At 41.3% G+C, this 13,625-nt stretch overlaps 1 protein-coding gene and 1 non-coding gene across 4 annotated transcripts; both read right to left on the bottom strand.

The window, feature by feature from the left end:
• Positions 1–1,240: 1,240 nt before the first annotated feature.
• On the bottom strand, positions 1,241–12,798 carry RNF151 (ring finger protein 151). Of its 3 annotated transcripts, XM_075179300.1 has the most exons (7): positions 12,592–12,798; positions 11,150–11,326; positions 10,002–10,136; positions 8,639–8,801; positions 5,689–5,834; positions 3,872–3,968; positions 1,241–1,922 (listed from the first exon to the last, which is right to left on the bottom strand). In XM_075179300.1, exons 4-7 carry the CDS (start codon positions 8,660–8,662, stop codon positions 1,530–1,532), a joined length of 660 nt encoding a protein of 219 aa, XP_075035401.1. In that variant the 5' UTR covers positions 8,663–8,801; positions 10,002–10,136; positions 11,150–11,326; positions 12,592–12,798; the 3' UTR covers positions 1,241–1,529. The 3 variants fall into 3 exon arrangements, 2 of the variants coding, with proteins under 2 accessions (XP_075035401.1, XP_075035402.1); XM_075179301.1 differs by lacking the exon at positions 8,639–8,801 and having other exon boundaries at positions 10,002–11,326; positions 12,592–12,776; XR_012678183.1 differs by lacking the exons at positions 1,241–1,922; positions 3,872–3,968; positions 5,689–5,834 and having other exon boundaries at positions 8,666–8,801; positions 10,002–11,326; positions 12,592–12,742.
• Positions 12,075–12,206, bottom strand: LOC142098755 (small nucleolar RNA ACA64). The gene has a single exon (XR_012678427.1). It is a non-coding gene; the product is annotated as a small nucleolar RNA ACA64 (small nucleolar RNA).
• Positions 12,799–13,625: the final 827 nt, after the last annotated feature.

The following is a 13,625-nucleotide window of genomic DNA, read 5'->3' as shown; positions in this document are numbered from 1 at the left end:
GTGATACCAGAGTACTCCCATGGTTAAAGACAGACAGGTCTCCAGAATGCTTATATAAGTAGTCATAGCACCCCGAGTGTCAGCCTTCTTTATCTTATGCCCACTACCTTCAATAATGGACAGCAGGCATCACCATCAGATGGGTAGGTGAACACGGTGCCAGTAGAGTCAATGGTGCAATGTTCACATAATAGCCCCAATCTTCTTGCCCAAGGTGTTTGTCCTGGCTATAAATGGATGTGACGTGGGCGCACAGGAGTGGTCTATGGAGAACTTCAAAAGTAATTTTGTCTGCGCTGGAGAATGAATCGTACCCTCTATTAGTTAATTCCTGTAGACTATCACTCAGTTTAATGGGTTTTTTTTGTTTGTTTTTAGAGGATTTTCTTTACAAACACTTGTAAGAGCTATATTTAGATAATTATCAGAATGTAGTGATATCGGAAACCCAGGTCCCCTGATCTAATGTGGATATAATAGTGACATAAAGTGGGGGACATTTCTCTCTAACGAGAGACGGATACACATTTTTCATTGAATTATTGAACTTGGTAGTATTATTAATCAAAATATAAATAATATTTGCTCATGAGTAAAGGAAAATATTATGAAACTTGTTGATAGGAGTATCTGATTTTGAGAGTATACTGTGTATATTAACTCAGACATTTAGAGGAACAGAATTATATTTACTATTTAAATTTATTCCCGACTAACAGGTTCTTTAAAATACTTGTTTTTAATACTTTTGTTTATGCTCAATCTGCATTTGCATCACAAATCTAACTATTTTTTTACTAATATTTTAATTGATTATATTAATGGACCTGAGAGCCCCTAAGATTACATTTTGGTCTATATGTAAATCCAGTTATTTAGGTAATATAGGGAACATGGCCTGATTTTCGTCTGTTTTTTTGTAATTTAAAAATGTGAAGAGGTTTGGACCCAAAAGAGGGCCATTATGATAGGTCAGAGAGCTCTGTGGCAATAAGGACTGTCCACACACTTTTTATGTCACCCAAAATTAAGTGCAAGTAATTGTAAACCTGAATGCCACAGTTTTGAGTTGTATAGAGCCAGGAGACTGTGCCAGTTATGGACAGAGGAATGAGCAGTCTTTGTTCGCCCAATTTGCACCTAGATTAAAACATCCCTCCCAAAACTTTGATGCTCCAAGGTTTGTTAGGCAACAGATTTACAAAATCTATAACACAACACAAAACATTGGTAGACCAAATGCAAATGAAATAACCAATATATTTATTACAAATGTTTACATGAGCGTGCATTATTCAAATAAAAAATGAACTTTTTCTGTATATATTAATGATAACAATAAATATGGTATTTTGCAATCCCAAACATTTTGACACTCAGAGATATATAGAAAGAAAATCACAGCATTTTGGCAATAAGCAAATTTTTCCCCTACTTTCATTAAAAAAATAAATATATATAAACTAAAATTCATAACGATAAAGTCTCTTTGCACTGATTGAATGTTGGCAGAGTTGTGTAAGCCTTTTTTATTCTACTTGAAGGGTATTAACGGAGGCCGGAACGCCCTCTAGACCTTCGCTAAGCAGCTGTATCTGTTTGCCCATCTGGGATGAAAGACTCTCTATCCGCCTGGCTTTCTGACGGAGCTTGTGCAGCTCTTTCCTGTAGGTCTCTTTAAATTCCATATAGCAGTTGTGTTCATCGCGGTTTGTGGGACTGAGTAACGTTCCGCATCCCATGTGACACATCTCGCGCCAATACTCGCAGGTCTGGCTGTGCTCACATGTGTCTTTCCGTAAGACCAGGGCCGGACATCCTTCATTGGAACAGCCCACCAACCCAAATGCACAGGTTTCGGCGTGCTCTTCACTCCTTGACAAAGGAAAGAGGGCTGGGCAGCCATTTTGCTCATTAGGACACTGTCAATGAAAAAAATGTGTGCATTATCTTGTGATTTAAGGAATAGTTCCATTACTAAGATAGAGTGTCGTGGTTAGGTGCCCAGATGCTTCTGAAGAAAAAAAGTGAAAGAAAATACCCTTATTTCTGCCCCTTTATTTTCTAATGGGTACATTTATCAAACATTCTAAAAAGGAAAATTGGAGGTGTTGCCCATAGCAACCAATCAGATTCTAGCTATCATGTTCTAGAATGTACTAGATAACGGATAGCTAGAATCTGATAGGTTGCTATGGGCAACACCCCTACATTTGTTTTAGCAGATTTAATAAATCTACCCCTAAGTTTGATTAAAAGTACGTATATATGGCATTTCTGCACTTAGGATAAATAAACAAATACATTACAGGGTAAGCTTCTGGGAAAGATCTAAACATGTAAATGTAACTATGGGGAGTTATTTCAAATTGTATCGTCATGTTTTCCCCCAGCTAATGGACATAAAATAAAAGGCTATATATTTCTATATGGTACCAACAGGATGACCTATACATCCAAGAAAGAAAATCCATAACATTTTCTTAGGTGGATTAAGAAATTAAAAACGAATACCCAGAGAGACCAGTCAAAGTATCGTTAAGTTTAGATGAATTTATTAATGCTTGTGTTCTCGCATGACTTAATATTTAAACTCTTTGGGTAAATGTATTAAGCCGAGAGTCTCCGTCAGGTTTGAAAAGTGGAGATATTGCTGTTGAAGTTTAATTGTCCGAAAGTTTTAACCAATATTTTATGTACACTAATATTGGCTGCGATGCGATTAATACGCACTTGAATAATTATTTTAGCAAATAACAACATACCAATAAGTTTAATCTATTTATTTTACTTAATATAAAATATAATGTGGTGAAAAAGCCTATCAATGTCTCCAACATGTTAATTACATCAAGTTTGGTTTCATTCTGCTTGCAATTGCATGAGAACGTTTACAGTATTATTTTATGTATCGTTCGCACATTTTGACGGCTAGTTATAAATAAGGTCACCTTTCAAATAACAATTAGCAACTCCAGAGAGGTTATAAAAGAACCAGATTATACAGGAACAATGACCAGAGGAATCAACCAATGGCACATCGAGTTTTTTGGAGGTCAAAAACTATCGACCTATGAATGAAGACCTTCATACTGTAACTGTATCTTTGTGATGTCACTGCTTTTTACAACTGTACGGCGTATAAATTGTTCACCTCTGGCTTTGGAAACCAGAGCGTTCCGGTAGAAGTTTGCCGATACTTTGCCCTGTAATACTTTGCGATTAAAACCTATGTGCTTTGGAGCCCCAGCAATTGCATCAGAGAATCTTTATTGCAAACGATAGATATGGACGTAACATTGCCTATAGCAACCCATCAGATTCCAGTTATCATTTTGTAGAATGTATTAAATAAATGAGAACTAGAATCTAATTGGTTGCTATAGGCAACATCTCCACTTTTCAAACCTGCCGAAAACTCTCAGCTTGACACATTTACCCCTAGATGTTAGAAAGAAAAATGTCTTCAAGACACAAAATTTAATTCTCAGTATGCTATGTACTAAGTGCACAGTATTTAATATTCAGAGGTGACAGGATTTCACTGCAGGGAGGGGGGGACGGGGGAGCACAACAGGCCACCGAGGGATAGCTACACAGAAAGGCCGTAACAGGGCAAATATGAAGGAGAGAGTGGGGATGCACTGCTCTTTCCTCTGTAATCGCTGTAATACATAGACTTGAATCTTAGAAGGCCTCAGATATAATACCTGTTGTAGATATACACAATAAACGTGGTAGAATCGGTGATAAACGTGGTATGATTGAGGTGCCCCTATCCTCTAACAGTCTATAGGCACAGGACTAATGTGCCCTATTCCGAGTTGGGCCCTGACCCATGGCCTTTCTTCTAGCTCCACCTCTCCATTACCTTGACTTGTAGACAGTTGATTTTTCTCTTCAGTTTGTGCATTTGAACAAACAGCTTACCCTTCACTTCCGTTCTACAGCATGGGCAGGATTGCTGCCTGAGAAAAGAGATCAGTGTTTATGTTTCTTCTGTGTTAGAGAAAACATTTCCTCAGGCTTTACACTGGGGTACCTGGGTACCTTTGTATAGACCGCAGGTGTCCAAGTTCAGTCCTCAAGGGCTACCAACAGGTCATGTTTTCAGGATTTCTGTCTGTAGAAACAGGTGGGATAATTACTGACCTAGCCAAATAGATTTACTCACCTGCTAAATAATTAAAGAAATCCTGAAAACATTACCTGTTGCTAGCCCTTGAGGACTGAACTTGGACACCTCTGGTATAGACAGTCCGCTCTCCACCAGGTGACTACACGCTGTTACACTCTATGACAGGGATAAAGGGAGGATTTCATAGCACAGACGTGCAGTTCTGTCCATTTAGTGCATGGGATCTCTCCCATTCTACCAGTCAGGGGGCAGGGATGTTGGGTAAAAATCTCATTTTAACTAAAAATAACCTTTAATTAAGTAGGCTGTTTATCAGAAGTTACTTCACTACATTTTATCACATTTTCAGTATGTTTTTGTGGCTTAGGGATTTGGATAGACACTGAGGACAACAGTGTGGTCTGGTTTGCCTGGTGCCAGGATGTTATATCTCAGTGGCACAGCAGTAGGGATTTCAGCGGTAGCAACCACAAGTGGACCCTGCTGTGATCTCTCTCTGCTACATGGCTTCTGGGTCTTGTTTAAGTTCCCCTCCATGTCGATGATCATGGAGACACTAGTATGTTCTATCCGGTTGTTAAAGGAGGCATCTTTAAATTAGTATAGTTTTGAGACTTTTGCACAAAAAATTGGCTTACTAAACAGGCCACGCTGCTTCCATCGGAAGGATGTGGACATGGCAGATAATAGGGAGGAATGGGGGAGGGAGGGAGACACACAGAGACAAGAGACAAGGTTGCACACAGAAGCATTAGATGAAGGGGTCAGGTATAAGAGATAGGTATCAGGGGTCTGACAAGAGACAAGGAGGGGCAGACTCAAGAGGGCAAGTAGTGCATGTAAAATCTTTATGTATCAGGTAACTGTGGTATAGATAGTAGTATTAATGGTAAGGAGATGACAGTGAGGCCCAAGCTCACATTTTGCCCCAAGACCCAGAGACCATCCACTTTGCACCTACTGCACTAGATAGGTGGGAGGTGAACATGGACCATCCAAGCTGGTGAAAATTAAAGGCTTCCAAAGATCACTCCCCGAATCTGGACGGAGTAATTTATGCCAAAACTTTATATTGATATTATAGAGATGTTTTCTTTATAACCATTAAGGATATGCACTCAAGAGATTTGTAATTACAACTGTGTACTTTAGAGAACTGGTCGATATTTAACAGGAGTAAGCACTCGGGTCCGCTACTTCATCATTACCATTTACATATATATAGCGCCACTAATTCCGCAGCGCTGTACAGAGAACTCACATCAGTCCCTGCCCTATTGGAGCTTACAGTCTAAATCCCTTAACACACACAGACTGATAGAGACTAAGTGCAATTTAATAGCAGCCAATTAACCTACCAGTATGTTTTTGGAGTGTGGGAGGAAACCGGAGCACCCGGAGGAAACCCACGCAAACACGGGGAGAACATACAAACTCCACACAGATAAGGCCATGGTCGGGAATTGAACTCATGACCCCAGTGCTGTGACGCAGAAGTGCTCTTTTCCGGCTCTTTACGTATCCAATCACCATTAATCCAGATAGCTCACCTTTTTAGCCATTGTAAAATACATTTCCTGCAGAAGATGTGACTGCACGATACCATGACTGGGCACCTCATTACGCCATGGCATATCGAGCATAGGAGGTCATCATCTGGATTCTCAGTAAAGATATCTAGATCATATCCACCGCCCTAAAAACATGGAAAGTTTTTATATATACCTTCCCTATTAAACAAGATGACATATTAAAGCAAAGTAGGTTTAGAAACTTAGGCAATCATTGCCCTCTGACAAGCCAAAAGATAAGTGCCTTCTTGAATGGAGAAAGATGATACCAATCTCAGAGGCTACATGTGATGTAAGTGGATCCAGGATTGCTCTGAACAGGTTTAAGCTAGATTAGACACCTTAAATGTCTGATGACCAGAAGCTGTAGAGGTATGTCCTGGGTCAGACTAGTTTAACCACTTGCAGTCTACCTCATCACGATCATCACATTACTCTTAGCTGTTGGCATGGTGTCTACCAGTGATAGCCCAAGGATCTAGTTAGTGTGTCTACCAGTGATAGCCCAAGGATCCAGTTAGTGTGCAGAAATTGATTTCGCTCCTGTTGTATTGATTTGGCATTCAGCACAGAGAACAAGAAAACATGGTGATGTCAATGTGAGATAATTTAGAAGTGATTGGGGGAAGGGGGTTGTCCTGGACACCACCACCATTCAATCTACTGTTATGTAGAGCTATTTGCAGCCTATATTAGCTCTTCATCTGTCAGATTTAAGCCGGGTACACACCTATACAAGCATACTTCAGATGCAAGGTCTCTAACAATTTCACTAACTATTGACAGTCCCGATTCATGTGTACACACTTACACAATTTACCTTCAGATCTGTGATCTTCATCTCTGATAACTATCTGCTGAAAATATCATTGTTCCATCAGTGATCATGATTTACAGGAAGTATATAAAAACAATTCAACAGCTGCAATGTGTTTGGTACGACAGAAAACGGTCGTGGGAGCGTGCACGCTCTTGTAATGTCTTACCAAATGGTTGATAACTGCATCAGTGTGTACCCTATTATGTTCTTTGTATTATTAACTAGGTGTATGTCTGCAGGTTTGCCACGAGGATAAAAACCTAAACCTATGCATCACTCCTTTGTGCTGTCAGAGGCCCACACTCATTTACCTATCCAAGAGTATGGCGTCCTGTATTTCCCTCCCCATATTGTGACATGGCCAGCCACAAGGCATTGTCTTCACTCAGGGCTCAAACACACAAAGGGTTCTTATACTGCATTTAAAGCAGACATGACAATAGCACACCATACAGATTAATCTATCTGTGCAGTGCAACCGCTAAAGATGGTCCCCATTTCCTCTCACTCATTACCTAAGCTGAGAAGTAGGAACCAATTCCCCACCTGCCAAGACATGCTTTTAGAACCAGCTTTACCTTACTTCAAATTTATTTTGACAAGACAGAGCCCTGAAAAAAGGAATTGAAACTTCCACATAGGGCAAATGTTATTAAAATAAACAGAAATGTACTTAGAGCCACAAAGTCTAACAAGTGTTCCATAGGTTAACCCCTCGTGTGCTCTGCCATTTTAGGCAACAATCCTTCAGGCAATTTTAGAACAAGTCATGTGCTCCTATTACCTGAGGATTCTTATCTGAAATGCATAGCAGGGGACACGAGGGGTTAACCTGTTTAACGCTTGTTATACTTTATGGATCTGTAAGTACAATTCTTACCGATTATTGTTTCCGATAGTTTCAAAGCTTGTTTCCTTTTCAGCATCCTACCTCATCAAGACATTGTTCCCACTGTCAGCATCGGGATCAAACAGCTCTAAGGGCTAGATTTACCAAGCTGTGGGTTTGAAAAAGTGGGGATGTTGCCTATAGCAACCAATCAGATTCTAGCTGTCATTTTGTAGAAGGTACTAAATCAGGCCTGTCCAACCTGCGGCCCTCCAGGTGCTGTGAAACTACAAGTCCCAGCATGCCCTTCCAGCTATCAACCGGTTGTCTACCTGCAAAGCATGCTGGGGCTTGTAGTTTCACAACACCTAGAGGGCCGCAGGTTGGACAGGCCTGTACTAAATATATGAAAGCTGGAATCCGATTGGTTGCTATAGGCAACATCTCCACTTTTTCAAACCCACAGCTTAGTAAATCTAGCCCTAAGACTCTGATCCCCTTCTCCATTTTTGGACACTTCAGTTGGGGAAAGTCAGTAATGTCATTACTTCTATTTGCAAACACCATAAGCGAGATAGGAACCGGCTTAATTTCAGATGCTGCCAAGTAGTGAGCAGACCTAATTTTTCTCTGCCCAGAATGTAAGTCTCACAGCCCCTTATCAATATCGTGCGGAATCGAGCAGACTGTTTGCATATAAACATTTGTTTCTCCCAAAAGCAGCCCCCTTGTAGAATAATGTCCTCTTTTTACTTGTATTAGAGGTTGACAAGTTTCACCCCGATTCCAGAGCCTCCTTTACCCCATTAATAGCCCCAGCAGTTACCCAAATCCAGTCCTAAGGGACCATTAACACTGAACGTGCTTTCAGGAGAACAGGTGTTTTCATTACTGGCGGAGACATTATAAGAGGTGCTCAAACCCAATCCTAAAGAGTTACCAACAGGTCATGTTATCAGGATTTCTGGGTATAAACGGGTGGGATAATTACTAACCCAGCAAAATAGATTAACGCACCTTTACATGATTAAAGAAATCTTGAAAACATGAAATGTTGGTAGCTTTTGGGGACCGCGTTTGAGCACCTCTGTTCATTATTTCACTTGTCACCTGGAAAACCTGCACTGTTTGGGCTCCCCGAGGACTGGATTTAGGAAATACTGCCCTAGTAAGAGGTGACACTGCTCTACTTGAGAAGACATCCTCCTAGCCGCCTTAATCACACTGCTATATACCACTATATGTATGTGCTATACACCTATACAACGAGATGAACTTACCATAGCCTCTCGTCCTGCAGCCATCTGCAACTCAGCTCTTTCTAGATCCAGGACACATTCATGATATAGGTCTCGTGCAGCCAGCGTAGCCCACGTGACCACCAGCCTATCACATCTGCCCCTCTTTCAGCTGGTCAGCAGCAGCGATTCTAAACACTGAATTCTTACACACAAAAGCCGGCTTGTTGTTGAATACACCAATCAAATGGGAACGTTATTTTAGAGCAGTATGTTATCAGCCCAACTACACACAGGGCAGGTGAGCTGACAGCGTGCGCAGGTGTTTGCAATTCAGTCCAGCACTAACCATAAGGTATCAGAAGTCTTTCACAGTACAAGTGACATTACATTAAAAAAGACAAAATCACAACTCTTTTCAAATATTAATACAACTTTATTTAAAAAAAAAAAAAAAAAAAAAAAGAAAAAAAAAAAAGCTTGGAAGAATAGACTCCAAATTGACTGATTTATAAACTCAAAGCATTTCTAGATGAATGCTTATTTAACACAACAATTAACCCATATCTCTGGCATGCTATAACCTATGCTTATAGTACTTTAACTAGCAACAGCTTGACTTTTATTTTTCTATTTTTTTAAATAGGCTACCCCTGTACAGAAGTCTTTCCCCGGGACCCCTCCACATTACCAGAAGCAGAGAGCCAACAGCTATCAGTGCATTAAGACTACAGTATGTCCACAGATCTACAATATGAAGCAGTTTCCAGATAGAGTTAAAGGGTGATCACTTCGCCAGCAGCTTACCTGCAGGGAACGCACATGTCAAACTATCTGCGTTCAGCTGCAAGTGAAGGGGAGAGGGATACTACTTGTCTGCTTTACACAAGACCATAATTAATTAGCTTAAAGGTGGAGCTGTCCCTTATGGTGACATGCAAACGACATCTGTGAATGGCTTCATATTCTCCTACCATTATTTAAAATTGCTTATGCAAGGGCATCTTATCTGAATGGCCCATAAGTGATTGACTGGGTGTGTTTTTGGGCCGTTATACACCATAAACTGCAGGTGTCTGGGTCACAGATCACCGGATGGTACGGCAGAATCAGACAGTATTGGGAATTTTTAGCGTTAAGCTCGGCTACTGGCTTAACAAGGAGAAGTATATTTAAGGCTCATCTTTTCCAATTTGGATTAAATATTTATAAAAGTACCATCTCCTGCCGTAGAAAGCCAAGAAACATTAAAATTAGTATGAGGTCCAGAGCATTGGAACTCTGCTATACAGCACATGGTGGGGGCCCACAAAGTATGTTGGATACAAAGTATGTTGGAAAAGTGTAGTCAATAGCGGCAAAAATACTTTAAGAAAAACAAAAAACCCATCTCTAATGTTCTTACCATAAAGGGGTTGAAGAGTTGGAAAGCATCTGAGGAGACCCTTTACACAAACTCTACAATGACTTAAATCTGTCCGTCCATCTTCGCACAAGTCAGGCAGTGCATTCTACAAGTTCAGCTTGGTCATCGCGAGTCCTAAAATAAAGAAAATATGCAATACATAGCCAAAAGTGTAGACACGCAATAGCCATATGTGCTCATTGAACATCTAATTACAAAACCATGGGCATTTAATATGGAATTGGTCCCCCATTGGCTGCTATAACAGCCTCCACTCTTCCGGGAAGGCTCTCCACTAGATTGTGGATCATGGCTATGGGGATTTGCATCCATTCAGCCACAAGAGCATTAGTGAGGTCAGACAGGGATGTTGGGCGATCAGGCCTGGATCGCAATCGCTGTTCCAATTCATCCAAAATATGTTGGATGGGGTTGAGGTCAGGGCTCTGTGCAGGCCAGTCAAGCTCTTCTACACCAGACTCCGGAAACCATTTTTTGATAGCCCTGGCCTTGTGCATGGGGGCATTGTCATGCTGAAACAAGAAAGGGCCTTCCCCAAAATGCTGCCATAAGGTTGGAAGCACACAGTTATCTAGGATGTCATTGTACGCTGTAGGATTAAGATTTCCCTTCACTGGAACTAAGGGACCCAAGCCAAACCATGAAAAACAGCCCCAGACCATTATTCCTTCTCCATCAAACTTCCCAGTTGGCAACACACATTCTGTTAAGAAACGCTCTCCCGGCATCCGCCAAACCCAGTTTCGTCTATCTGGCTGCCAGATGGTGAAGCGCGATTCGTCGCTCCAGAGAACCAGTTTCCACTCTTCCAGAGTCCAATGGCGGTGCGCTTTGCACCACTCCAGTCGACGTTTGGCATTGCGCACGGTAATCTGAGGCGTGTGTGCCGCCGGTCGCCCATGGAAACCCAATCCATGAAGCTCCCGGCGAACAGTCTTTGTACTGACATTGTTCCCAAAAGTAGTTTGGAACTCTGTAGTGAGTTTTGCAACAGAGGATGGACGACTACTACAGGCTACGTGCTTCAGCACGCGGCGGTCCCGTTCTGTGAGCTTGTGCGGCCTACCGCTTCGTGGCTGGGCCGTCGTCGCTCCTAGACGTCTCCACTTAACAATAACATAACTTACGGTTGACCGAGGCAGCTCAAGCAGAGCCGAAATTTGCCGGATTGACTTGTTACAAAGATAGCATCCTATGACAGTGCCACGCTGATAGTCAGTGAGTTCTTCAGTACGACCCATTCTACTGCCAACTTTGGACTACGGGGGTTACATGGCTGTATGCACGGTTAGCAGAGGATGTGGCTGAAATAGAAAAACACCAATTACAACGATGTCCCCATATTTTTGCCCATGTATTGTACATACTGATCAAATGTTTTAAAACCTATTTGTACATGTTTTTAAATTTATCTTGCATCACAAAGGAGTAGAAATTAAAATTATACATACTAATTAAAAAATAAAATATATATATATATATAATATATATATATATATATATATATATATATATATATATATATATTTATTTATTTTATATATACACATACACGAAAACAGAGACTGCACTCTCCAAACACATAATTAATGCTATATCAAGTACTGTTCTACATTAAAAAGAGGGAATGTTAGTTCCACATATTGCAATATATGTTAAGCTGACCAATTGATGCCAAAGTCTTCCCATTCTGGTCAGTCATAACATGATCAAATGCTATGCTATTTTATCTGGGCGTAAGGCTTACCTGCACACAGCTTTTAAAGGCAAGACTTTCCCAACCACTAGTAGCCAGGTTCAGGTGAGTCCCAGGTGTCCCATGGCTGCTAGTGCTTGGGAAAGTCTTGCCTTTAAAAGCTGTGTGCAGTATGTGGAACTAACATTCCCTGTTTTTAATATAGAACAGTACTTGGTATAGCATTAATTATGTGTTTGGAGAGTGCAACCCCCTCTTGCACCCCAGTCTGTACATGGTGAGTGCAGAGAAGAGGATATAGATATATATTCTACATTACACACACACATACCTGCACACAATTAATGAAGCTAAATAAATGTAGGAACACGGGTCTCATTACGCACACACAAGCATTTATGGGTAATGAGCTAAATGCTCCTCTTCCATGTAGGCACAGGTATCTTACTGAAGGCTACTGAATAGGCCAGCGGTAATTTTCAGTCTGTGCCAAATATAAAAAAAAAACCCCACTGCTTAGTAGACTTAGCCAATCCCACCACCATGAGGCCAGTTTCTAGAATTACATTGGGAGCTTCTGAACCCTTCTCTCGACTGCAGGGCAAAGACTACAAACAGGAAAATAGACTATTATAAGTCCACTAACCAAGTGAAAACTCCATCCTGTAGCATGCTGTACTGCAAACTGACAATACATGGGTGCACCATAAACTACAATAATAAATATATATAAATAACAACAACAGCCTTATGATCTATATCCCTTAAACTCATCCTCCTAATGCTTTTTTTGCAGCACACATCCACTACCCAGCCCAGTACTGGCCACATGTAGCCCACACACATACATGATACATTGCACACGACACTTACCTCTGTCCGGGGAGAAAGAGGCAGCTAAGACTTCTGCAGCTCATTATATGGGCCCGGGCCCGGGAACGCGCATACATCATACCGCTGCAGGGTATCCGCCGCTACACGCCAGCTGACTGACTCATGCTGGTTCCCGGGTGCTCCCGCTCTCTCGCGAGATCTGGTCGGGTATATCAGGGCTGCGCAGCCCGCACCCGGCCTTCTAATCCATTGAGTGGAACACGTAAGTGTCTGGCGGGGCCGGGGGAAATCCACGAACATCCGCGGTGTCCGCCCGCCTGGCTGCTGTCAGGGTGGCTCATCCGAGCGGCCGGGCGGTGGGGGATTTTATCATGTTGGTATTTGTCTGAGTTTTTGGGGACGATGGTCAGACCCCGGGTGTGAATGACGCCGGGGTCCCGTGGGGTGATGTGCGGCCTGTCCGCCTATCATCCGGGCACCTAGGACAGGTCTGGTTCACATAGTTCTCCTATATTATCTGTATGCAGCGCATTGTCTAGCACAACAACTTGTATTTAAATGTATATAATGGCTGCAACCCCTGTACATCTGACTATAAATGCACAATAACCTTTGTGCAAACGGTGGAGGCCCATGTAGTGCATTATACTAGTGTGTGTGTGTGTATATATTTATAATATATATATATAATATATATATATATATAATTATATATATAGTGAGGCTGTGCACCCCTACAGCTATGGGGTCCACTATTCTTGCTTTAAATTCCGATTGGTGTCATTGTCATCACATATACAGTCCAGTATTATTTTTATTAATCTGTCTGTTTAAAAAAAGTATTAAGCATGTATATTCACGAAATGCATAAATGTGAAACTAAATGTTCTGAATTTGCCTTTAGCATTAAAGGATGTAACAGCCTGTATCAGCTTTTTACTTTGGTTTTAATACCTCAGATGTCCCTACTGTTTGGTAGTTTTTTGATGTAGGACAGCCACTTGACCGTTTACTCATTGTGCAAGAATAAGTGACCTTAAAGGGAGTATCATTTAGCCGTGATGTTCCTGAGA

Source organism: Mixophyes fleayi, chromosome 7 (assembly GCF_038048845.1).
Source record: "Mixophyes fleayi isolate aMixFle1 chromosome 7, aMixFle1.hap1, whole genome shotgun sequence".
NCBI lineage: Eukaryota > Metazoa > Chordata > Amphibia > Anura > Limnodynastidae > Mixophyes > Mixophyes fleayi.
Note: the sequence above shows the minus strand (reverse complement) of the source record. Positions and strands in the feature narration are given on the sequence as shown.